Here is a 26,548-nt window from a genome sequence, read left to right on the forward strand (position 1 = left end):
TACCAACTTCATCAAAGCACGTTTTCACATACAGTATGTGAATATGAATAAGATTGATTTTCAAGTGACCCATGGGTGAATTTCTCTAACATTATATGAGACCAATCCGGCACACATATCTTTCATTTCACAGAGACCACATACAGTCTTTCACATATGGTTTACATGTGAGTAACATGGGAATATGAACTTCACATGTGCCATTTTTAGTAAGACTAAATCTGACTTCTTCTAGGCCAACAATAATAAATAAATAAAAACAAAAATTGGTATATCTGAATTGCAGCATTATATTTATGTGAAGTAAAATTATGAGGACTTAAGATAATCAAAAGAAGAACAGTAATAAAAAAAAAAAGAAATGTGTGAGGGACTTAGTATTTCAAAAATCCTGGTTAAGGCCCTGCTGCACACCTAACATCTCTACTGCTGCTTGGGATATATATTGTACTGACACTACTGGATAAGAGAAACTGATCTGCACCGGAACTGTAATGGATGAGATGCAAATCTCTTCTATGCAACAGAATCCAAGCCGAGTACTGGGATAACATGCTGGATTTCCTGTGATGACCTTTGCATGATATGCTGTATATGCATGCATTTGTCAGAATGCTTCTGCGATTCAACGACCAACAGTTAGATTAGAAATCTGTATATCGAAAAAAAAAAAATGCTGTTTGCTTGTGTCTAATCAAGTCTCTGATACTTGGTCTTTAGTGCAGTCATGAAATAAGTCATTATAGCAGGTACACCAGATGTCACTATAGCAGCAACTTCATTAATACAGAGTAGTTCATGGTTACTGCCTCACTGTCAATCCTTGCTAACGTTTCCCCGACAACAAGGCTGTTGCTAATAGAACATTTAATATATTTAAAACATTTTGTACTCTTTAACTGTTTGAAGTTGATGTTTATTGTTATTGTCGACTTTTTGTGTTGAACTGTAGTCAAACTGTCAAAAAAAAGGGAAACGTAATCGAGTCCATATTCAGCTCATCTTGTTTGGTATTTACTAGATAATGGTACATTTGTGATCCACTTATCATGAAAGGCCAGTAAAAGTAGGTTGTGTATAAGGTCTCAGAACAAAGAGTCTTTGAATTCATTTCAGCAAAGTAAAATCATTTTGAGTGCCTTGGTCAATGCTGAGTTTGGTGAAACTTCAATAAACAATGTGGATAAATCCCGAGTCATGGCTCACTCGCTTATATTAGTAAGGTTTTTTTTTTATGTATAGTGCAAAGGTGGCATTTTAATCCTGTTCAGTTCGTGGCACTGTTTGTTAAGTGGTAACGTCTCCATCCCAGCTCTCTCACATAATCCCCCTCCTCATCAGAATCATGACAAAACTCACAGCGGGAGAGGCGTTGATGTGGAGGACCTCCCCGTGTCTGCTGACAAAGTCCACGGTTATGAACTATGCAAACCGAGCATCAAGGTCATTTACACACAGACGAGCCCCACAGTGGCACAGGAGGCCACTGGGTCTTTTCAGCCAACAGAAAGGAGAGTCGGGGATGAGTAGTGGCTGTTTGGGGTGAAGAAAGGCCAACCATTCAGCCTGTCATAATGTGTGATTACTGTGACGGGGTACATGTCTGGTCAGAATGGCGTGAAGTCACACTGTAGTTCAGATCCAGCGGTCTGCGTGCAACACACACATATCAGTATGGGGGGTCTGGCAGCGCTGTTGCCATGCAAATGACTTTGTCCACAGCTGTGTATCCTTTAAGGAATGTTACATTTTGAAAAGTAAAGTCTCTTCATTGTTCTCCTTTTGATACTGTTGTATGTAAGTTGCATAGTATATTTTGTGTCATTTAAAGGAAAAAGTTTGGCATTTCAGTAAACACACTAGCATTTTCTTGTATTTAAACTGAATATGAAGCCACCACCTTTTGCTGCCTAACTAAGCTCATCCAAGTTACCCAAAATTCAGCCCATTAACCTCTGTAAGACATTTTGATCATTTTTTTTGTACATGCTATCTAGCTGTTTCCGTAGAGATTTCCAGTCTTTGTGCTAAGCTAAGTTATCTGCCTGCTGTTGGAAGCTTCATAGTTGAGAATGGTGTCCTTTTTCACATCTCAACAACTATTATATACACTTTATTCTACATTTGTAGCTTTCTTCTTCCAAGAAAAAATACTATACAGTGCAAATTGCGATGCATTCCAGTTCCACAGGTGTCTCGAAACAAATGATGGTTATCCGGCCCTCAGCTGGCACGACACTCTACAACACGCACGGTACAAAGTAATCCAGTTTTCTGCCTGTTCTCTCGATTGACTCGCCTCTTTGTCGGCGCGTCCTCCATCTTTTCTCCTCTACCTCTCCGCTCTCCTCTTTTAACCATCCAAGAATCTCTCCTTTCTTCTTGGCCTGAGGGTGCGACTGGCGGTTGGTGCCAGCTCCAGGGACACCAAATGGGAGCTGTAATTATCATTGCTCCACCACTGTCCTGTCAGTGCGCTCGCCAGCAAAACAAGAGGGATCCTTTGGAAGTCCCGATCAAAAAGCTTTGGCCTTTGATCATGAGGCAAGAGGAAAAACCTAAACACTGTGCAAAATCAAGGAGGAATGTCCCAAACAGGGCCCAGGAGAATGGAAGTGACGGCCCTCCAGAAGACGTCCTCAGCTCCTCGTCTGCCATGATGTGTTGATGTCAGGAGCGCAGGTGTTTGGGCTGTGTTTGATCTGTTTTCGGTGTGAGCACAGAACTGAGAGAGTGAGTCATGCAATGGATGTTGTTGCTGTCTTGCTGAAGTGTTTGTCAGATAGCACCTGGTAGGCTGCACACAGCGGGTCGGCTCTTTACGTTTCTGCGAAGAAGGCCTCTTGGCTATCTGAATTTCGAGGAAATTAAAGGTGGAGTCAGCAATTTTGGAGAAAGATTTTTGACAATCACTTACAGTAATACAGTGTTTTCTATATTAACACTGGATTTTGTTTTCCAGCGCTCACACACAGTACTTACGTAGCAAATTGTGTGGAGATATTCACTGATTTCGACATAAATCATTTTTGACAAAAAGCATTCTCCAGAATTGCTGACTACACCTTTACGGTACGGCAAGCCTTCACCTTCATCAGGACATCCATGAAAACATAACTTGGATGGAGGTAAACTGCTTGAACCAATACAAATAGTATCATTTCTAGAGAAGGTTACATTGACTGCTTCGAAATGTATTTGCTGCTGAGGGACCGAAAAAAAGCAATAATGGAACCCCATTTTGAGGGCCTTAGCCAAAATCTACAGGGGCACAAGTCATGCTGCTTCAGCGACAACACACCACAGCCTCTGGAACCTTTGAAACCCTGTGTGGTCATTTTCTCTCACAGTGACTGAAAAGAACTGTGGTGGGTGGGAAAGAAAAAAAAAGAGCCCCTCGCCACTCATAATACCAATCTTATGTATGTAGACGAAAATGGGAAGGATGGGAGGGGTTGGGGTGGCAGACGGACTAAGGCACAATTTTAAAGCGCTTATTGAATTGCCATTACAGCTCCTGAGACTAATTGTGGCTGTTGTGTGTCTCTCGGTGGCCTAGGGGGCTCTGGAGTGGCCCTGTATGCTCTTACTCAGTGGGGTTTTCAAACCGAGTGGCCCTGAAAGAGAACAGGACCACCGTAGATCAATGGCAAACCTTTCACTCTTTCACAGGCCCTCGCTAATCCTTCTCATTTGTCTGCCATTTGTTGAGGCACATTCACAGCTCCCTGAATTTAGGATTAGGCCTTGTTTTGTTACAAAAACAGCCCGAGTTATAATGCTGAATAGGTGGACTAAAGAGTGGACGACGGATGAGTGCGTATGTGAGTTTGTGAGCATGTGTGTGTGTGTGTGCGTGCGTGTACCAATATCAGGTATACACTATGTTTATGTCCAGATACATGAGAATACAGGAACCTATATAGGATATAGTTTTGAGTCTTATTTCAGTGATGATAGTTTATAGTTTTACTTTGCAGAGAATTTGTTTATTTTATGTAACTTTAATGTTCAGATGGCCACACGATCCTTTTGAGCACTGTGGGGAAAAAAATACGTTGTCATAGTATGAAGGTTTTTTTCTGTATGTGTTCAGAGAGGTGGCACAATTACACACAAGGTGGGTAAAAGCACAAACATGGGCAAGCGCAAGCAGTGGGTGGCGCGGATTGAGTGAAAGACAAGCTGTGTTTTAACTTGAACAAAATCTATTTCACGTCAATCTTCTTCATGAACACAGAAAGATAAGAGGAGGATGGGAGATATCACACAAACACAGACATTGGCCCACTGTGCAGTTTTTTTTTAACGTCTTAGTACATTGGCTGTTTGGGGGGCGAATTAACATGGACTGCCCAAATTGTCCAGCGCTCAACTTTGACAGTAAAATTCCGTTTCGCTTAATGACGGAATACACCTTTAGAAATGTATATTACGCAGTTTAACTTTGTTCAAACTCTTGAAACGTTATTTTTCCAGAGCTACCAAATATGAAAATCGAAAATGTACATTCAGTCATGCAAAAATGTATTGTATAATCGTGAGCAATGGTTAGAAAGACTTTTTTTTTTACAACCTTTGAGCTACTTTAAGGTGGAATGAAAGGGGAATATTGGGGTTTAAAGAGGTTAAATGTTTGCTGACTTGATGAGATGATAGTCAGCATGCGGCAGTAGAGGCATGTGGCCTTGTTCTGTCGAAGAACACAGGCTCTAAAGCTATCTTATTCAATTGCTGTCTTTTCACATGCCTTTCATTTCGTAGGAGAGCACGGATAATTCACTGCCCTGTGTCTCCTTTTGAAAAAGAAATATTTCATATGAGAGAAGAAGAAGCGCAAACAAATTGATTCATCACAGTCAAATACCTGAAATGAAAGAAGTGCAATTTCATTTAAGTTCAGGGATTCCCCTTTGAAGCCCCAAGTTTGTTGCCCCATTGTCTGAAGCAGAGGGTGAGCTTGGACAGTCTTGGCAGGCTGCAGCAGACAGCCATCAGACTGAGGCCTTCTCATCATCACTGAGTGGATTAGTGTTCAGGTCTGAAGCCACTTACTGGACATAAGACAGGGCTGCTGAGTGGCACATGCGCCATGCTTCTCCCCCAAAGGCCTGCCATGCCACGCCGCAGGTATGTGCTGCCGACCGGCCAAACCCCATGTCAGGCATTCTCTGGATGCTTGCAGTCCTGCCAGACACCAGGGGACGAGGTGAAGGGATGCATGGAGGGACGATCGTGTGAGTGTCAAGAACAGACAAGAAGGAAAGCAAGACACGTAAAAGAAAGAAATCTGATGTGCATGGATAAACAGGCAAGATACATTATATTAGCAAGATGAGACAGACAATGAGAACTAGTTGTTGGAGTTGAGTCTAGGGAGGTCAGAGTGCAGACACAGGTGTCACATTTACAGTGTGTGGATGTGTGGTGACATTTGAATAAACAGTTATACTGTTTGCACGTCTGGCCAAAATATTTTCTGCCAAAAATGAAAAGAAATAAGAGTATTTGTTCACTCGGAGTTAGGTGAAAAGATTGTCTTGATACCACATCTAAATGGAAAATATGAAGCGAGAGCCAGCAGCTGGTAAGCTTCGCCTAGTATAACACCTGGAAACCAGAGACAACAGCTAACTTGGCTTAGTACATGTCTGAAGCTCACTAATTAACATAATATATCTGAAGTTAGAAACACCAAGATGTATAGCGGAGACTGGACATTAAACACATTGTATATAATGTGTTAATTAGTGAGCTTTAGAGGTGCTGGTATGCCTATTTTTATTTATTTATTTACTATGGACAGAGCTGGTCAAGCAGTTTCCAACTACTTCCAGGTTTTATGCTAACCTCAGCTAATTATCTGCTGGCTTTGAGAGTGGAAGCCTATCTATCTTCTCGTCTCTAAGCAAGAAAGCAAATACAGTATATCCTTACCCTTATACAACCCTTCTTACTAGCATAAACATTAGCTTTTCGGTCAGCACACAGCATATTTAACTGTAAAAAGGAAGGATAATGTGCAATAAATATTTTTAAGTGCACTTCAAGTAGATTTAGAGTTAGAATACACAAAAAGTCAATATAACAAAAACTGTATAGGGATTATGTTTTACTTTGTTTACTATATCTTCATTGTGGGTGCTTTGTTAACTCATTACTGGAGACAGGTGTATGCAATGCTATGATTGTGCATGTTTTCACACAGCCAAGATGCTTGTGTCAGTCACTAAGACGCTAGAGGAGGGAGATCACTTTTGTGCATTCCCTGCAGAGACAAAAATCAAAGACCGTTCCAAATAAATATAGGAATATAATCAAACATTTAAACATCTAATCAAAAGATGAGAGCGTACAAAATCTAAGACTCAAAAGAAGATCAGTGAAAAGGTGGTGGCAGCATAAAGGGGCACAGACCATCTCCTATATAGTTAGGCCAGCTGAGGCAGGCCAACCACATGTTGGCCAATGTCCCAGTCAACATCATGAGGTTGTCTTTGGCTGTTAGTGACTGGAAAAGACCAAAGTCAGTGCCGCTTCATGCAAAGTTTTTAGCAGTGCCAAAGCCTATCCACCCTGCCCCTCAAGCCCCGGTGTGTGAAGTAATTCTTCATGCCAGTGAAACCAGACAGACTCTGTGTTCTGTCACTGTGTACATGGCACAATTTTTTTTCAACACCACATTTAAAAAAAAATAAAAAAATGTACTTCAAAGATTAACAGGTGGATGTTCTTGCTCAAAAGTATTTTTTGTTTCCATGTACCACATCAAAATCTGCATTATTTTTCCTGTGAGGAGGTTTTGAAACAAAGCAGGTGGGAAGGTTGTTATTGGATTAAAACCTTAGGGCTGTATCAGACAATCAACAAGACGTGCACATGTAAGTTTCCTCTGTCAAGGTCTGTCATCGTGTTGTAGCAGAAAGAACTTGACACCGGCTGGCATAACTTAGGGGCGCTACATGCACTCCAGCCAAGTCTGTAGGGGAACAATCTTCCACTCAAATCATGGCTGAAAACTAGGGCTTAAAAAGCAAGCTTTATATGGTGTTTATTTTGTTCTGTTCAATAGCATATGTAGACCTCTGGAACAGTAACGGTGCAGTGTGGACCTATAAGAGGAATTCTAGCAAGACGAGCTGTGAGGATCAACTGCAAGCCAACAAGAACCAGTAACATATCCCTCTAGGCCACAACATTAGTAGACAACGTTAAATCTCAATCTCAGACCTTCATTTTCCATCAAAAATAAACACCAATAGGCCAGAAAACTAACCAATGCGGTGTCAATCTAGTTTAGCAGTGACCTCTTCCACCCTGCCCTTCCCTGCCCCAGACTCAGCACCAGACTCAGTGTCTGCAGCCGGGAGATGTTCAATTGATCAGCCTCTGAGGCTCCGAGGTCTTGTGTTTCATCCTTAAACCAGGAAGATTCTGCAGTTTGTTACTGGCTTTTGAATTTGAGCCTTTTTAAAAAACCCAAATTTTGCACCACATTATCTTTCCATGTGTGTTAAGCTATTTTGTACCCTCTTAAAATCTGGATATACTAATATTAATAATAATTATACTGTACAGGATATACATACAAATGTCTTATTCTTAACAAAGGGATGGCTTAAATCACTGTCCTATACCGAACAACCCTCAAGGTCACAAACAGCGAGATAGCTCCTCGTGTATACGTAAGTGGGATGAAATGAACACCGTTTTGCTTAAAACAAAGGGAGTTGTCTTCAATGGACCACAGAAGGCAGACAGATGCTGTTAGGAAGATTCATCAGACAGCTCAATTTGTGACTTTGCACTAAATGTACACTCACGGGGAAGCAGCACTCTCTGATGGTCAAACAGCAGAGCACACTTTAATGTCTCGCTGGGACCTCTGGCACTCTCTGCTGGATAGCATGAAGTATTAACCAAAGCAACTCCAAGAACTGACATACTGAAGGACATGTTACACTTGATGGTTTTTATGTAGATATGGAAAGAGCTAATATGTGTTAAAACGTGCACGGTGCTGCATATATGGGCACCAGTATTTGACTTAACATAACAAGGCACATTTGAAATACATGTATGAGTGTGTGTGTGTGTGTGTGTGTGTGTGTGTGTGTGTGTGTGTGTGTGTGTGTGTGTGTGTTTGGGTGAAGCACGTAAAGCAGGTTACAGTACTGTGACTGCTTATTTATTACGTATGAAGATTTCAGCTACATAGTGGCTTTGCTACTAGTGACTCACAACGTTGTCAGGAGAAATATACTGTACCTATGGTCACAGTGGACATTTTTGGGACTGGCTACTTCCAGCAGACACAAAGACAGAAAGATTTTTTACGCTCAAATAACCTGTGTTTTATACTAGTTTGTGCCAAGAACCTTGAATTAAACTGTTGGAGTGGTGCCATCTTATGGTCAAAAAGTAAGTACACTCAACAAAAATATAAACGCAACACTTTTGTTTTTGCTCCCATTTTTCATGAGATGGACTTAAAGATCTAAAATTCATTCCAGATACACAATATTACCATTTCTCTCAAACATTGTTCACAAATCTGTCTAAATGTGTGATAGTGAGCACTTCTGCTTTGCTGAGATAATCCATCCCACCTCACAGGTGTGCCACATCAAGATGCTGATCTGACATCATGATTAGTGCACAGGTGTGCCTTAGACTGTCCACAATAAAAGGCCACCCTGAAATGTGCAGTTTTGTCTCACAGCAAAATGCCGCAGATGCCACAAGCGTTGAGGGAGCGTGCAATTGGCATGCTGACAGCAGGAATGTCAACCAGATCTGTTGCTCGTGCATTGAATGTTCATTTCTCCACCATAAGCCATCTCCAAAGGTGTTTCAGAGAATATGGCAGTACATCCAACCGGCCTCACAACCGCAGACCACGTGTAACCACACCAGCCCAGGACCTCCAGATCCAGCAGGTTCACCTCCAAGATCGTCTGAGACCAGCCACTGAGACAGCTGCTGAAACAATTGGTTTGCATAACCAAACATTTTCTGCCCAAACTGTCAGAAACCGTCTCAGGGAAGCTCAACTGCATGCTCGTCGTCCTCATCGGGGTCTTGACCTGACTCCAGCTCGTCGCCGTAACAGACTTGAGTGGGCAAATGCTCACATTCGATGGCGTCTGGCACGTTGGAGAGGTGTTCTCTTCACGGATGAATCTCGGTTTACATTGTTCAGGGCAGATGGCAGACAGCGTGTGTGGCGTCGTGTGGGTGAGCGCTTTGCTGATGTCAATGTTGTGGATCGAGTGGCCCATGGTGGTGGTGGGGTTATGGGATGGGCAGGCATCTGTTATGGACGAAGAACACAGGTGCATTTTATTGATGGCATTTTGAATGCACAGAGATACCGTGTTGAGATCCTGAGGCCCATTGTTGTGCCATACATCCATGAACATCACCTCACGTTTCAGCAAGATAATGCACGGCCCCATGTTGCAAGGATCTGTACACAATTCTTGGAAGCTGAAAATGTCCCAGTTCTTGCATGGCCAGCATACTCACCGGACATGTCACCCATTGAGCATGTTTGGGATGTGCTTGACCGGCGTATACGACAGCGTGCACCACTTCCCACTAATATCCAGCAACTTTGCACAGCCATTGAAGAAGAGTGGACCAACATTCCACAGGCCACAATTGACAATCTGATAAACTCTATGCGAAGAAGATGTGTTGCACTGCATGAGGCAAATGGTGGTCACACCAGATACTGACTGGTTCTGAGTCCCCAGACCCCCAATAAAGCAAAAAAATGCACATTTCAGAGTGGCCTTTTATTGTGGACAGTCTAAGGCACACCTGTGCACTAATCATGATGTCAGATCAGCATCTTGATGTGGCACACCTGTGAGGTGGGATGGATTATCTCAGCAAAGCAGAAGTGCTCACTATCACACATTTAGACAGATTTGTGAACAATGTTTGAGAGAAATGGTAATATTGTGTATCTGGAATGAATTTTAGATCTTTAAGTCCATCTCATGAAAAATGGGAGCAAAAACAAAAGTGTTGCGTTTATATTTTTGTTGAGTGTATATAAACTATTTAAGTCTTTCATGTGACCCTAGCAGACAATATGATGTGGTGAAATCACATAATACATAAATATAAACCAACAGCATAAAGATCATAGCCACTGCAAATTACCTTGAATTCTGAATGTAAGTTTCCTTCACTTCTAGGTTTAGTCCACTGAACAGTGAGTGGGGGAGGTTCAAGAAATTTGAGAATGAACAAAATACAGATGGACATGGAAAGACATTGATGCAAAAGGAAAACTTGAAGTGTCAGATGCAAAAGGAAAACTTAAAGAATGAAATCAAAGGAAGGGTAGAGAGAATGCATTAATATGTAAGACTGGTAGACTGTGGTAAAGTGCAATACTGCATGTCTGCCAATTGCTGCAAAGCAATTGCAAAAGCAAAGACAGGATGTGACTAAAGTCAAGGTGTGAGGAAAGTTTCACACCTTTGGGGTTGCTTAGAGAGGAGACGGTTTAAAGGAGTCTTTCACAACCCCTGAATGCTGCCGCCATGATGGATCCTCTGCAAATGCTCTTGCTTGTTCATGTTTTGACATGTTTCGGGGGAAATGGTAAGATAACAAAATCGAATGATTCATTTACAGTCCTAAAGTTAGAACAATTATGCAGTTTAATTAGATTGATTTATTATCTTTTTAGCACTGGGGAGTGAAATCATAAATGGTAAAAAGTCAAAAGAGAAGTCGATGCTCTATATGGCCTCGGTGCAGAACTACAAAGGTCATGTATGTGGAGGATTCCTCATCAGTGAAGACTTTGTGCTCACTGCTGCGCACTGTGATGCCATGTGAGTCACCTTTCTTTTATAAGTTGTCTTTGATTCACCCAAATATAACTACAATAACTCTGCCAATTTCTCAATCATTGTTCTTCTAGGAAACCTACAAGTGTCGTTCTTGGCACCCACAACCTCAGCAATGTCGATGAAGAAACAATGAGATACACTTTTAAGAGGTGCAAACACCCTTTGTACAAAAAAATTGAATTTGGGAATGACATCATGCTTCTTAAAGTAAGTTCAACCTCCCCCAAAGGTTTGATGAATAAAATAATGATGTGGCAAAGTCAAGCTTGGTTTAAGCAGTAAGGGTGTTGACTGTAGTTGCATTTGCTCTCTGCATAGACTTATATGTGATTGAAACATGTATATACGACTGAAGCCTGTTGTCGATACCAGGTGTTTGTCTCGTATGCTTTTCCTACTACGTGTTGCTGCCAATAGCCTCTTCAAGGCAAATGAAAAAAAAATCCTTTCATTTTTACGAATGAAAACCTAACAACACATTTATTATTAAGTAATTCTGCTATTTATGGCCTCCTGTCAAGGGTTGTACTGACTACTCTTTTAAAATGGTTTCTTGCTTTTAAAATGGTTTTAAACGCTTGCCTTACTGTGAGAGGCCACCTGGGTAAATGAGCAGCTGAGTCGCAGCACCATATTACAGCTCTCTCACATCCATGACACATACTCTCATCCCTTGCCATTTGCATATCATGGTAGCTTATATACTGCAGATATAACTACTGGCTACCTACTGAGTCCCTAACACTAAGTTTCTTATCTTATTCTATGTCTCCAGCTGTCCAGGAAAGTTCGCCTGGGCAAAAAAGTACGAATTAAGCCAATTAAGCTTCCAAGTCCTAAAGTAAAACTTAAAGAAAACCAGAAGTGCACTGTGGCTGGATGGGGTCCTACAAGAACTGGTGGAGAAAGTGTAAGTTATCTTCAAGAGGTTGAAGTTCCAATCATTAACCTGGAAAAGTGTCAAAGGGCATGGAATAATCTCCTTCCTCCCAATGTAACCTGTGCTGGTGGATATGGCACAGACAAAGGATTCTGTCAGGTAATTATTTTTGTTTGTTAATAGAAAATGCCAACTGTTAAGTGGTTAAAACATGTTTTAAACATATGAGGCTTCTCGTATATGACAGGGCGATTCCGGTGGCCCTCTGGTGGACAAAGGGAAGGTAGCAGTTGGAGTGGTTTCCTTCAACAACAATTGGAACTGTGACTACCCAGATGTACCCAACATCTATACAGACATATCCAAATTTCTTCCCTGGATAAACAAGGCCCTGAAGACAAAGAAATGTGAAATGTGGTTATAATGATACAAATAAATGTTCAATTGTGGCTGCATTGCTTTGTCGAAGTCACTGTGTTAGTTAAAATGTGCTTCCTTCTGAGATAGCTTTCATAAGTTAACACAGATATGTCTACTGATGATATTAAAAAAAAAAAAACTTTCAAAGTAAGTTTAAAGTAATACTTGCATTTTTTTTTAAAACTATGTTGTCTTCTATTGCTTACCTATCAGTGCTTTAGTAAGTGAGTCCCGATCAAAATGGCACTTTGTTACATGTTCAACTCCAATAAATTATAACATCAGCCAAATGTGTATAGTAGCTATAGTTTCATAACTGTGACCATGGGAACATTAATGCTCACATCTGCAGCTGGTAACTGTGGTTTCTATGGTTCATCAAGTTAGTTACACAGTTCAACATTGGTGGTCTGAGGTGGTCTGTGAGTTTAGTTATTTGATGTGGCTATCTAGCACACAAAGTGACATACAAGAAACATAAATGAACAAGGACAGTGCAAAAGAAAATAAATAAATACAATTAATGTAAGTAAATAAAGTGTGGAAAAATTGATTGATGCAAAATAAAAATTTGTCAAATGCATGGCAATGACTGGATCACTATACGCTATTATACTGTATATACTTCAACACAATATTTGAGTTTGCAAATAAACTAGCTTGCAATGTGTGAGATACTGTATATAATTCTTCAAACCTGTCATTAAAAGATTCTTACTGAATGTTTACTGTTTTGATTATGTCAACCTACTCCCTTGGTTAAAAGGAAGGAAGAAAGCTGATTGCATCACCGTCTATATCAAAAACCGACAGACTCAACACACTACACATTTCTCATCCAAAACCGCCCCACATAACAAAGCAATTTTTAATTGCAACATTTGCTCTTTGCATGCTTGCACACTTTCACAACCTTTTTCTTTTGTGGTTATGTAGAGATTACATAAACGTTATCTGATTATTTTAAGTAGTCACGTTTACAGGACATTTTGACTGGGGGGATTTCAGACCCCCCACCCCAGACCCCCACCCCATCCCTAAAATAGCCACTGCTCTTGAACAAAGCCTGGCCTTCAGCATCCCCAGTCAGTTTTTAATACATGTCACTTACAAAAATGCTCCCCTGTGGTCAAGTAAAACTCTTGTCATGCTTCTTCTCTAGACTTGTAGTGAGTCATGATCATATTATTCTATAGCATTAGTTTCTTACTTGTGACTGTGAGAAAACATACACTCAAACCTGAAACAGCCTTCATAAGTAAACATAGATAAGTCTACTGATGATGTATTCAACAAAATATTCACAACACCTTTCAAAGTAAGTTTAAATTAATACTGATATGTTGTATACTTTGTTGTCTTCTATTGCTTACCTATCAGTGTTTTAAGTTACAACTAAAATGGCACTACACTTAAAAAAAGAATGTCCAACTCTGAATTAAAACATCAGCCGACTGTGTAATGGTTCTCATGTCAGTTGAATAATGAGAAAAATAAAAACATTCAGCTGTAGTTATGTGACTGTGGGAACATTAATGCTCAAGTCTGCAGCTGGAAACTGTGGTTTCTATGGTTTATCAAGTCAGCTGTTCATTATGAGTCACACCAAAGAACATCGGTGGTCTGAGGTGGTCCGTGCTTTTTGCTTAACATGTTTGGTGAGCTTAATGTTATTTGACGTGGCTATGTTGCACAGAAAGTGAGCTGATGGACTTGTTTGCTGTTACAGTTCATTTACAATCATCAGAGGAAATATTGTTATATTATTTGTTATTATATCATAATTATATATATTTGAATGTCCTCGTAAAGGTTTAAGTTCCAAAAACAATTGAGTTTTAAGTTAGTCAACTTAAAAAATAAATGCAACTGATTGCCTTCATTTTTTTAGTTCTGCTGATTTTTGATGTTTACAGTGTGCGAGAAAAAGTGACGCATTTTCAGAAATGACGTAAAAATGAGGATGGGGCCATAGATACAAAAGTAAAAATAAGAATATTCAATAATATCAAATGCAGAGGAAAATAAATGGCCTTGTGTTAGTACAGTCATTTCACACTGATCACATCATGTGCGTATGTGCTTCAAGCTGCTGAGTCAGCGGAACTTCAGGTTTTAAATTTACGGTAACAATGGTACGACTGAATGATGCATCAGTTCTTTTTGCAGACCACACACACTCACCAGTGTAAGGAAATTCAAGGTTGCACCAATGCACTGGAGGATGCGGCTAAATAAGTCAATGTTAAGCTGATAAAAACCACACTGTTGCTTGCTGAGAAAACGGCCATATAAAAAGAGTTGACTTGACCCCCAAATTAAGGTTGAATTGGCTACCGGCATGATGCATGCTCTTCACAAATTTCTGCTTTTTTATCTTCTGAAATGTCTTGGACTAAAGGGTAAGATTGCAGAATTTGGTTATTAGTCTCAATTCTACAAATGCAACATTTGCTCATCCTTTTTTTCTAACTTGACAGCACTAGGGAGTGAAATTGTACATGGCAAAAAGGCCCCTGAGCGCTTGATGCTGTATATGGCATCAGTGCAGAACCACGAAGGCCATGTATGTGGAGGATTCCTCATCAATCAAGACTATGTGTTGACTGCTGCCCACTGTGACCGCTCGTAAGTTACCTTTTCCTTTTCAAGCAACCTTTGATTCATGCAATTAGAAACCAAATAGAAAATAACAAAACAATTTTGCAAACAGATGTGTCCGTTTTAATTTTTTTTATTATAAGAGTTTTGTTGGCACAACTTAAGAAAGACGAATGATGTCTCGTTGATCACTTGTTCAGGAATCCTACAAGTGTTGTTCTTGGCACCCACAATCTCAAGAGGGTTGAAAATGCCACAATGAGATACGCTGTGAAGACATGCAAGCACCCGTCTTTTGACAACGAACGATCTGGAAATGACATCATGCTCCTCAAAGTACGTAGATGAATCAGTCTCAGGTGAAATCTGTTTAATTCAGTTCAGTTGCGTGAAAAAATAACTCATACTGTTCAGGGTCAATCTATTTTCAAGCAATTCTATTTGAGCCTTTTAAAGCAAAGTACGCTTTAAATTGCCCCTCGCTTGTTTTTAATTTTTCACTGTGTGATTTGATGTTCCTCCAGCTGTCTAAGAAAGCTCGATTGGACGACAAAGTACAACCGATTCGACTTCCAAAGAATGAGATACAAATAAAAGACAAAGCAAAGTGTCGGGTGGCTGGATGGGGTTACACGAGAACTGGTGGTAAAACAATTGACGTTCTGCAAGTGGCGGATGTGTCAGTTGTCAACCTGGATGTGTGCAAGAGAAAATGGGGTTATGTTCGGTTTAACCTTCCTGACGGTGTCATCTGTGCTGGTGGATATGGCACAGACAAAGGATTCTGTCAGGTATGTTTCCCTGTCAGTTCATAGACAATTGAAACAGGGTTAATATTCTGATAAATTGAATAAAATAAATGAGGCTTCTTCCTTCTCACAGGGGGATTCCGGTGGTCCTCTGGTGTGCAGTGGGACGGCTGTCGGCGTCGTTTCCTTCAACATGAGGAAAAACTGTGACTACCCGAATGTGCCCAATGTCTATACGAATATATCCAAGCACCTTCACTGGATTAAAAAGGTTATCAAGCAAAACAGTTGTTAAACTATTGTCAAATGTAACAATTCCTCATACTTTTGTTATATTGTATCGCACCGGTTGCTCTGCATTGGAACAGCCTTCCATTTAGCATATTAAATCCCGTCAAAACTGACTTTTATTGAATGAGTACTTATTGTGTGCTGTGTTAAAGTGCCTCTGTTAATGTTTGCTCCTGACCTGAAATACAAAATATAACTTCAGTGCCAAATGTCAAATACTCTACCGTATTTCCTGGAACTACATTTTTCATCATAAGACAAGAAAGTTAGTTGAAATATAACAGAGTTTCTTTCCAAAACATATTCACAAACCTTTCAGGGCATGTTTGAAATAGAATAATTTAAGTTCTGGTGGCAGTGAAAAGACCCAGCACAGCGGCCGGAGAGCCAGGAAACAGTTCTTATGGTTCATGTAGTTTGTCACAGAAGTTAAACAAATGTTTCAGAGGCCTGTGTCAAGTAGATCCACCCCAAAGATATTTGGTCTCGCCTCTGTGTTTTTACGAAGAAAAACGAATCAAACTAAGGTTCTCTTCATTTATGATGAGTAGTATCCACTCATGTTAGTGAGATCCTGGCCGCTTTCAGCCTCCATACCTGCCAATTTGTGACTTGTTTAAATTTTGTATATCACCAGCTTTCTTTACAAGCTCTACTAGGCAAGAAAGTACAAATAAATTAGTGTCAAACATGCTAAATTAAAATGTTTCTGTTTGTTTATAGAAAATGCCAACTGGTTTGTGGGTTGAAAATGGAAGGCACATAGTAGGGGAGAACGGGGTAATCTGAGCCACTTTTTACATTTGCTCCCCTCTAAGGGAGCTAAAATGATTTATCACTCAAATTTACACATTTCCCATTAATTCAGGATGTTACCTAGAAATGGTCATTAGCAGAATTTTTTCAAGATAAAGGGCAGTGAAAATATGATTGTTTTAAAAAAAGTTGTCATGTGGCTCACTTTACCCCAGCTGTGGGGTAAACTGATCCACTTACTTTTTCCACTCTGAAACTACCATAACAACACATATTGTAACAGTAAGAATCCTGAAAGCTAGCCACACATTCCAGAACTAATGTAGGAAAATCAGAACCAACGAGAACAGCCTGGGACTCAGGAACACAGGAGAAGACCCAACTGGATTATAACATCAGCCTGTCATACTCTACAACTAGGCCTACTCTACATTCCAGCCCAGAAGGTTACAGGGAAAGATGAGAAGGTGCTCTTTCCGTGTAGTTGCCCCAGGTCGTCTTCCTGGTGTATTTCCTTGGCATGATGGCTTTTCTACAATGTGTATGACATTAAAATAAAACATACGTTATGTAATATTACATTAAAATATGTTTAAGACTAAACTTAACTTGTGCCTCATGGTGGGGGAAAGTGAGACAGTGGCTCACTTTCCACCACAGCATTTGGCTCACTTTACCCCACCACCACAATTTGAGAAAAAACTACCTCTCTTAGCATTTCAGGCTAATCTTCAGTTATCAGCATCACATTGTTTCATATGTTGGTAGTTCATCAACACGTATGATAGAAGTTTTTCTACGTGAATACATTTGCTTTGGCACAACAGTTGATTAAGTTGACAGCAAGAAAATTTACTTTTACATGCAAAATACCTATTTTGGTGAAAAAAACATGCTTACCACAGCACCATGAGGTCCTCTCTTTCAGGGCCATGGGGAAATGAGAGGGGCTTGAAAACATTTAATCGTAATCGTAATTTTTCTCTGAAAATAATCGGCATCGGCACTCCAAAATCAGTATCAGTCGGGCCCTAGTTTCAACAGTAACACATAATGAACCAACTTAACTGCCTTACATGTTCTTTTATGGATCTCCGCCAGAAATGTGCCTGTTGGAAGAGGAAGAAGTATTATATAATACATAAATAAATACATCTTCTCCCCGTCACTTGATATTAGACTTGAGGCAGCTCCTTGTCCTTGAAGGCCACCTTACTGTGGTTTCCGCAGTTCATCTGTTACAAATTTCAAAATGTGTCAGGGCCCAGAGGGCTGGGCCAAGTGTTTCCACACCAAAGACAACAGATGTTGCATAATTTCTGCATTTCTTAGATGATTGCAGTTTAAGCTCACTTGATCTCACTTTTATCTATGGTACAGCTGTATGCAAGTGGGTGGTGGTGCCAACGTTTGCCTATCAACTGTCGAGACAGTAAATCAATTTACTGTAATTATTATATTACCCATTCTATCACTTCCTGACTGATTAAAGTCCTGTACCATTGTACTTTTTGACCTTTGTCATGTGAAGCAGATTATAGAACATTCATCACCATCAAATCCTAGTTTATCAAAACTGTGCACAGCTTCCAAACTTTGTGGGCGTGTTAGCATGCTTTATACTTAGCCCAAACCTTAGTGGATACTGTGCTAAAATTGAGGAGATTGCGGGCGCTATTTCGCAGCAATTCATGGAGCTATTAGTGTGTGCATATCATTCTTAGTGGATGTGTTGTGATAGCTCGAGGTTGGACCCAAAAGCAGTACGGACACCAGGTAGTCAGTTAAGAACAATGTTTAGGCTGGCAGGCCGGCAGGCAGGACACTGGACGGCTGAATGGCGTGGCGAGCAGAGGCAAGTGGATATCCGGAAACCCGCAGGCAGGCGAGCAGGTAAGGTGAATAGCGGAGGTAACTGGCACGGAAGAAAACAGGAACAGAGTTAGGACAAAACTCAAACTGGAGCGAGAAAGAAAACAATAAACAAAGATATCCGGATCTTGGATCATACCCCTCTGGAACGTAGTATACTCTGGCGCTGAATGACTGGAGTCCACAGGCTTAAGTAGAGAGATCCTGATTAGCCAACGACCTACACCTGGAGCAGTCTGCCCAGGAGTGCTGCCACGCCCACATGCCAACAGAGACAGACATTAGGCTCGTTCGACCTGTCGCCGTCTTGCTAAGACCTGCGCAATTATGACGCTCGTCTTGCTGAGCGCACTGCATTATGGTTAGACTTTTTGTCCCACTTGCACCCGTGGCTGGCATGGACATATAAAGAAATGGACACCGGACTGAAACACGGCGCTCATTCATTCCTATGAAACTGCTCATTGGCGCAGGGAAGCCACAAGGAAGTGATATGCGGAAATTCATGCGGTCCATGGTTCATGGCGATAGGTCCATGAGCATGACGTAGCGGCATTATGGACCTATCAAGAAAGAGGGCGGCAAGCGTAGCAATGACGTAGCGGACTGGTAGCGGATGTAGAATCATTCTCGTTCTGTAGCATCCGTAGCATCTAGCATTGTAAGCTAAAGGTCTTAGCGAGCAAAGTTGTATTGCTTACCGACCATGGTCGTATAAGTCACTAACCCCCCGATGAACCGCTATATGTGATCTTTGAATTACACTCCGTTTTTGTAAAGTAAAACAGTGGTGAATAAGTTCTAAACTACGACTCTGTTCAGCTGCCCACGGCTGCCCCCTCCCTCCTCCTCCCTCGAAAACAAACTGAAAGCCGTTAAAAGCCGTTGGGCTAATAAGACGCTTGAGGTGGCGTTTTGAAATGAAAAAACTTCAGTTTTAATAGTATATGGTCTAATGATAAGTATGAGCCTATGTTTGATATTCAGAAAAATTTTGCGGAGACACAATCTTGTTCGCCGCTTGTATTGTGTGGACGGGGAAATCTACCTCAGGACAGCATGAAAATAAGCTCCACCCCCCAGCCCCATTCACAGCATGCAGTACTAATGGTTTGGCCACTTGTCCATGCTGGCTGCTCGGAGAAGGCAGCATCCTGGGGGCCTGGTGGCTGGCTGCGGCTCGGCTGCTTGAGACTTTGAAGTCCCGCGGTATCAAGACGGACACAGACACTGGAGCAAGTCGCTGCAGTTGCTCCCCACGGGCTGCGGGAGCGAAATGTCTGATGGGAAACGTCTTGCTGACAGGCGGAGCTGAGCGCTAATTGGGAGTTTAAACCTCGTGCCTTTGATGCGTTTCCCCAATTGGTTTGGCAAAAGTCTGACATCACCGCTCAAAATTAAATTACGATCCATTCTTTTTGATTTTAATTTATGTTTAATCATTAGGCCGCCACAATATGCATTTAAGCAGAAATGTACTTAATCAGAGTTAAACCTCTGAACCCTTGACATAGAAATAATTTGGATGTGTAACTCTCCTGTATAGATATATTTAAAAGTGAACACAAACTTGAGTCACATAAGATCTTGGTGAAGTGATTTTTATACCATTAAGATTAAATCATAGGCTTATTTCAAGTGATCTAAATGGTCTGGGAATTGTATTTTACATGTAGTGTCGCAAAGCCAGACCAAAACTACAACAAGTAGTTTGTTTGTTACACATCATAATACAGTTCATCATATCCATCTCTACAATAATAATAAGGGATCTTTTCTTAGACCTTCTTTATTTAGGCCGATCATATTCGTTATGTGAAGGGAGAAATACTAAACCTCCTTTATTTGGATTTGTAAATTATTCTTGTAAATTATTCTTTATCACTTAAAAGTAGGTGTTCTAGTAAAGTAACAAGAAAGATAAAGATGTGTGGGGAATGGGGATATTAGCTTATATCTCGTTTCTTGTTTTGCAAATGCCCCTCGCTTTTAAAGTGTTTACTCGTCTTTGTGTTGTGTTCTGCTTCTAATCGGTTGTAGCATGTGTGACTCTCCTGCGAATATGTTTCTAATAGGCCTTCAAAATAAAACTAGAAAACGAACTGCATCCGCAACAAGGACGCTACTTCCGACTCGGAGCTGTCCGGCTTCAGTCAGGCATTTTCGTCACTCCCCCGACTGCACTCGGCTACTCTCGTCTACTTTCCAGACGAGCTGAAAGTTAGGTCGAACGAGCCTAATGGAAAAACACACAGAGGAGGAGGGGAGACTGCCGAGTCGAGAGTCATGACAGGATGTGGCCCAAGGTATGTTAATCTTGCTTAATAGTACAGGCCTGTGGAGTCTCACTCTTTATATCATCCAACCAAGATCTTCAGCATCACTTTTCACCTCATCACCACCACTACCTGTCAACATGTTCATTGTGGAATTATGATTTTGTGTCCTGAGGTCATATATGGGCTTCTGCAAGGTAGTCGGCATTCAGTCAAGCTTGTTCAAAGTAGGCTTTGGATTCCTGCGGGGACCTTCCTTCATAGACAGGATATAACGATGTTGCTGAAGTCTGAAGAGTAGCCAGTTTGGTGACATTGGAATGGCATTGAAGCTATTTGTGGATGATGTCATCCTTTTAGGATTAGGACATGACCTACAGGTGAGAAAGAGCAACTGCCCTGGGTGAAGGAGTTAAGGTATCCCCGGGTCATATTCAAGAATCAAATCAAATCAAATCAGTTTTATTTGTATAGCCCAAAATCACAAATACATTTGTCTCAGTGGGCTTTACATTTCATACAATATGATACAATATGACACCCTGCCCTTACACCCTTAGCTCGGCTGAGAAAAAACTCCCAGTAAAAACCCTTTACCGGGAATCGACAGAGTAAGGGATCCCTCTCCCAGGAAGGACATACTGCAATAGATGTCATAAGTAGAGAAAATCACGAAGGAATTTGATCATTGACCAGGTGATTACATGGTAATACTAAGTAAAGTGCGAATAGTGTGGATGCAGGAAGACTTCAGATGCTGCCAGAGGATCCACACCGTCTCGTCTCCACCAGGGAAAACTAAGGTCTCCAGCGCCGGGATTACGTCCCACGTCTCCAGGTGGCGTCCTTAACCACTGCAACATCTTTCGCGTTGATGGTCCATTCTCAGATGTTACCGGAGGGGGGACCAGATCCACACCGTCTCGTCACGACCAGGGAAAACTGGAAGAGGACAGACAGGCAACCAGTGAGCAAAGCAAAAATGAATTTAAAGATCGAACAAGCAAGCGAGTAGAAAGAGTACTATCCTGATGGACGGTGAATCAGTGCTGATGTGAGGCAATAGCAGGCGGGGAGCATCCGTTCCTAGGACAGCTGATTCCGCACAGAACTCGGAGTCAGTCGAGTAGCATGGAGAGTGCTTGGTAGACAGAGGGAGAGAACCCCCGGGGCAATGCTCAGCCAATCATGGAAGATAGACAGAGGAGAACAAACGTCAGAGAAGAATGAGGGTAAATGGGATTGGGAGATTGATTGCTAAATTAGTTGCAGTGGCCAGTAATGCATGTGCTAATGTGGTTAAGTGGGAGCTGTCACTTTCTTGATTTAACTAAAAGATTGGACATTTGAGAACAATATATAATGAAGATGGGATCTATTTTAATGTCCTTACCTAATTTGTACAATTTCGCACTCAAGTTTAATACCATATTCTGGTCAGCAATGATGATCAGTTAAATAACTGGAACTGGGAGACCGTTGTTTGGAGCAGATCATTTGTTTCTGTGTTTCTAACTGTGCATCACAGTATTCAGAGAAAATGTATGAACTGGCTGTCTAATCACATTTTGACTTGGTACTGTATGTTCTCACACTCATCCACACCACCAACCAAGTTTGCAACTTGTGTTATCTTGCAGCGTCTTGCTGCAAGATAACACAAGTTGCAAACTTGGTTGGTGGTCTGAGGTCAAGTTCATAAAGATGATAATCACACTTCTAACAAATCAAACTGCAGCATAAAAGGGTCTTTGACAGGAGACAAGTCAGTCGTCTTGCTGGCGTCATGGACGATCTATGGAAATGTCTGGTTATTGTTCTGGCATGCCTTGGACGAAAAGGTAAGATTACCCAGAATCTGGATGGACTTATGCCAACCATTTAGTTGGACATTAACCTTATTTAAATGTATACCCATTTTTTGCAGCATGTGGGAGTGAAATCATTAATGGGGAGAAGGCCCCAGATGGATCACTGCTGTACATGGCCTCGGTGCAGGTCAGGGGAGTTCATGTATGTGGAGGATTCCTCATCAGTGAAGACCTTGTGCTCACTGCAGCACACTGTGATGACCCGTGAGTTACCTTTTCTTCTTTCTTCCAGCAATCCTTCATTCATGTCATTAAAATACCTATTCCAAAAGGCTCCACGATATATGAAGCAACTTTTTAAACAAAATATCTGTTATTCATGTGTTTTTTTAAATTGCTGTTCACACAATTTCTGGGAAATGCACTGAAAACCTCTAAATGGTCGCCCATTCAGGGGACCTACACATGTTGTTCTTGGCACCCACAATCTCAAGAGGGTTGATGATGGAAACATGATAAACATTGAAAAGAGATGGAAACCATGCAATTATTCGACTCCAGGAAATGGTAAAGACATAATGCTCCTCAAAGTAAGTACATAATCATAATCATTTAACATTATACATTTTTTTCTGTCAGATTATTTAATTTTATTATCAGGACCATATGCCGTTTGAATTGAAGCCTGAAGAATAAAATAAAATAATTTATTAAATTAGACATTGACCGTTTTTCATTTCTACTCCCTGTCTCCAGCTATCTAGGAAAGTTCAACTGAAAAACAATGTGCAAGCAATTCCCCTCCGCAGTTCTGAAATACATTTAAACGAAAACACAAAGTGCAGAGTAGCTGGATGGGGTAAAAACAAAACTGATGGTGGAGCTGTTGATGAGCTGAGAGTGGTGGATGTGGCCATCATCAATCAACAAGTCTGTAATGACACTTGGAATCACTATCTTCCTGCCAATGTCATCTGTGCAGGTGGATACAATACAAAGAAAGGATTCTGTCAGGTAAGTTTTCATAGAAAATGTGAACTGGTTTCTTGTATAGAAAATGCTACAAACATCTTTAAACAAATAGTGAATGAACAAATGAAGCTTTCTTCCTTCTCACAGGGTGATTCTGGTGGCCCTCTGGTGTGCAACGGGAAGGCTGTCGGTGTCGTTTCTTTCAACAAAAACAGCAACTGTAACTACACCTCAGATGTACCCAACGTCTATACAGACATCTCCAAGTACCTTCCCTGGATCCAAGGCATTCTCAATGGAGCCAATTGCTACGATTAAAGATCTTGCAAACGGTTTTGCTGACGCACACATTCATTGTACTATGGAGGTTTTGTGCTGTGTCAAATTGTGACAGAAAATTTAAATAAATGTTGATTTCAAATAGCATTTGTCTGGATATTTATATGAATGATGTTGATATTTGAATGAATGAGAACAAAACAAAGATGAAAAAGAGTGAATGAATATGAATTAATATGACGGACTGCATTAAATGCATCACAAACTCATCCCATAATGTGTGTTTGCTTCATGCTGCTGAGGCACCAGATAAAAAAAGATGATGCTAGATAACACAAGTTGCAATTTTCCATTGCACAGACGGAAGTGGTCTGCAGTCAAGATAACAAAGATGATAATCACACTTCCAATTCATAGAACTGCTGAATATAAATGCTCTCTGGCAAACCAACCAACAAGACAAGTCAGTCGTCTTGCTGGCATCATGGGTGGCCTGTGGAAATGTTTGCTTTTCTATGTTCTGACATGTCTCGCACGAAAAGGTAAGATTACCCAGAATATGATTGGTATTATGACAACCATAAAGTTGGACATTAACCCAATTTGGAATTCAACTTATCTTTGCAGCGTGTGGGAGTGAAATCATTAATGGGGAAAAGGCCTCAGATGGATCCATGCCGTACATGGTCTCATTGCAGAATGACAGTCACCATCATGTATGCGGAGGATTCCTCATCAGTGAAGACTTTGTGCTCACTGCTGCGCACTGTGACGGCAAGTGAGTAACCTTTCTACTTCCAGCATCCTCTTTGTTACATGTAATTAAAAATATTGAATTTAAAAAGGCTCCAAGATATACAAAGCAACCTTATTATCAGACCATGTTAAAGATGGTTCTTGTTATTGACAGAATTGCATGTAATGCCCGATGCATCAAATATGATACAAAAAAAACGTATATGCAAATAATTTTACTTTTTTACATATTGTTAAAGGGGAAAATAAAGACTTAAGAAAAAATTATTATTTTCTGTCCATTATTTCTTGGGTCAGGCGTGAATTAAATATATGACATTCATAGTTTTTTATTTGCTGTTTGCACAATTTTGGGAAAATGTACTGACAACCTCTCAATGTTCGCTCATTCAGCAAACCTACACGTGTTGTTCTTGGCACCCAAAATCTCAAGAAGGTGGATGATGGCAACAAAAGAGACATTGAGAAGGAATACAAACACGAGCATTATCTGAAGTTGAACCTTAGTAACGATATCATGCTCCTCAAAGTAAGTTTTCCAGAGATTGAATCAAAGCCTGAGGAATAAAACATAATGGGCCGGTTTCACAGACATGGATTAAGCATAGTTCTGGACTATATTGTACCTTCAATGGACAATCTCCATTCAAAATTCCATTTAGTCCAGGACTAGGCTTAATCCATGTCTGTGAAACCGGCCCAATATGTTTTGAAATTAGACATCGATATATTTTTTCTTTCTACTTTCTGTCTCCAGCTGTCTGCAAAAGTTCAACTGGCCAATAATGTGCAGAAAATTGCCATCCCAAGTGATGAAATGAATATAAACGAAAACACAAAGTGCAGTGTAGCTGGATGGGGTAAAATCAAAACTGATGGTGGAGCTGTTGATGAGCTGAGAGTGGTGGATGTGGCCATCATCAATCACCAAGTCTGTAAGGGAAAATGGAAAGACAATCTTCCTGCCAATGTCATCTGTGCAGGTGGATACAATACTAGCAAAGGATTCTGTCAGGTAAGTTTTCATAGAAAATGTGAACTGGTTTCTTGTATAGAAAATGCTACAAACATCTTTAAACAAATAATGAATGAACAAATGAAGCTTTCTTCCTTCTCACAGGGTGATTCTGGTGGCCCTCTGGTGTGCGACGGGGTGGCTGTTGGTATCGTGTCTTTCAACAACAATGGCAAATGTGACTACAACTCAGATGTACCCAACGTCTATACAGACATCTCAAAGTACCTTCCCTGGATTAAAAGCAAACTCAATGGAGCCAATGGTCTCGAGTAAAATCTTGTACAAAATGTTTTGTTTTTGCACAAATTCATCGTGATATGGATGTTGTGACGAAAATTGAAATAAAAATGTATGTCAAATATCATGTTTCATTTCCTTGTGAAAAAACTTCAGACAGACTAAATGACGATAAAAATAAAAATAACAATGAATAAGAGATCCTTTACTTTTACTTACTGTAATATTATGTGACTATCGGATAGATGATGCAGAAATACGGTAGAATTTACTTCTAAATTAAGTTATACACTGCTACCTAGTTAAGCAGTTATATAGACAGCCCTTCAGATCAGATATCCTGCTGTCAATAGTTTATGAACTCATTTACTTCATCAAGGCTTGATATATCTAGCCCTCCTATTGTATTTGAAAAGAGTTTACAACCTTGGTCTATGCAGGTCAAATTTTACACATATTTGAATTACTCTAATTGAGAACCAATCACATTAATTATTATCCAATAAAATGTTTAATCTGGTAGGTCATTTATAATCTAACATATATGCTTGAATTGATTGTTTCTGTAGATAACACCACATTTACTGGTAATTGACTGTATTTATATTACAATGTACAATTTGTTTTCAGCTTTAAATAGGCACAATTGATATATTTTTCAACTTCTAATGAAATAAACTGCCAAATATACCACGAGAGGCTAATGGTACGGTGAATCATCCTCACAACTACTTGTTTAGTTGTTCTTACCGTACT

General features: G+C 40.5%; 3 protein-coding genes across 3 annotated transcripts; all 3 read left to right on the forward strand.

Annotated features, from left to right (window-relative positions):
* Positions 1–10,567: 10,567 nt before the first annotated feature.
* Positions 10,568–15,819, forward strand: LOC307254448 (duodenase-1-like; the record flags this gene model as incomplete). Its single annotated transcript, XM_080032840.1, has 9 exons — positions 10,568–10,620; positions 10,709–10,856; positions 10,946–11,081; positions 11,650–11,913; positions 12,002–12,161; positions 14,655–14,802; positions 14,976–15,111; positions 15,300–15,566; positions 15,658–15,819. The coding sequence occupies exons 1-9, from the start codon at positions 10,578–10,580 to the stop codon at positions 15,817–15,819; spliced, it is 1,464 nt and encodes a 487-aa protein (XP_079888966.1). The 5' UTR covers positions 10,568–10,577.
* Positions 15,820–22,479: 6,660 nt separating this feature from the next.
* LOC307253873 (duodenase-1-like) lies at positions 22,480–23,928 on the forward strand. The gene is made up of 5 exons (XM_080032080.1): positions 22,480–22,560; positions 22,647–22,794; positions 22,985–23,120; positions 23,287–23,544; positions 23,650–23,928. Exons 1-5 carry the CDS (start codon positions 22,506–22,508, stop codon positions 23,818–23,820), a joined length of 768 nt encoding a protein of 255 aa, XP_079888206.1. The 5' UTR covers positions 22,480–22,505; the 3' UTR covers positions 23,821–23,928.
* A 264-nt stretch (positions 23,929–24,192) lies between these two features.
* On the forward strand, positions 24,193–25,912 carry LOC307253870 (duodenase-1-like). The gene is made up of 5 exons (XM_080032077.1): positions 24,193–24,323; positions 24,409–24,559; positions 24,931–25,066; positions 25,295–25,552; positions 25,658–25,912. The coding sequence occupies exons 1-5, from the start codon at positions 24,266–24,268 to the stop codon at positions 25,826–25,828; spliced, it is 774 nt and encodes a 257-aa protein (XP_079888203.1). The 5' UTR covers positions 24,193–24,265; the 3' UTR covers positions 25,829–25,912.
* The last annotated feature ends 636 nt before the right edge of the window (positions 25,913–26,548 follow it).

Source organism: Ammodytes marinus (assembly GCF_949987685.1).
Source record: "Ammodytes marinus genome assembly, chromosome: 8".
Classification (NCBI taxonomy): domain Eukaryota; kingdom Metazoa; phylum Chordata; class Actinopteri; order Uranoscopiformes; family Ammodytidae; genus Ammodytes; species Ammodytes marinus.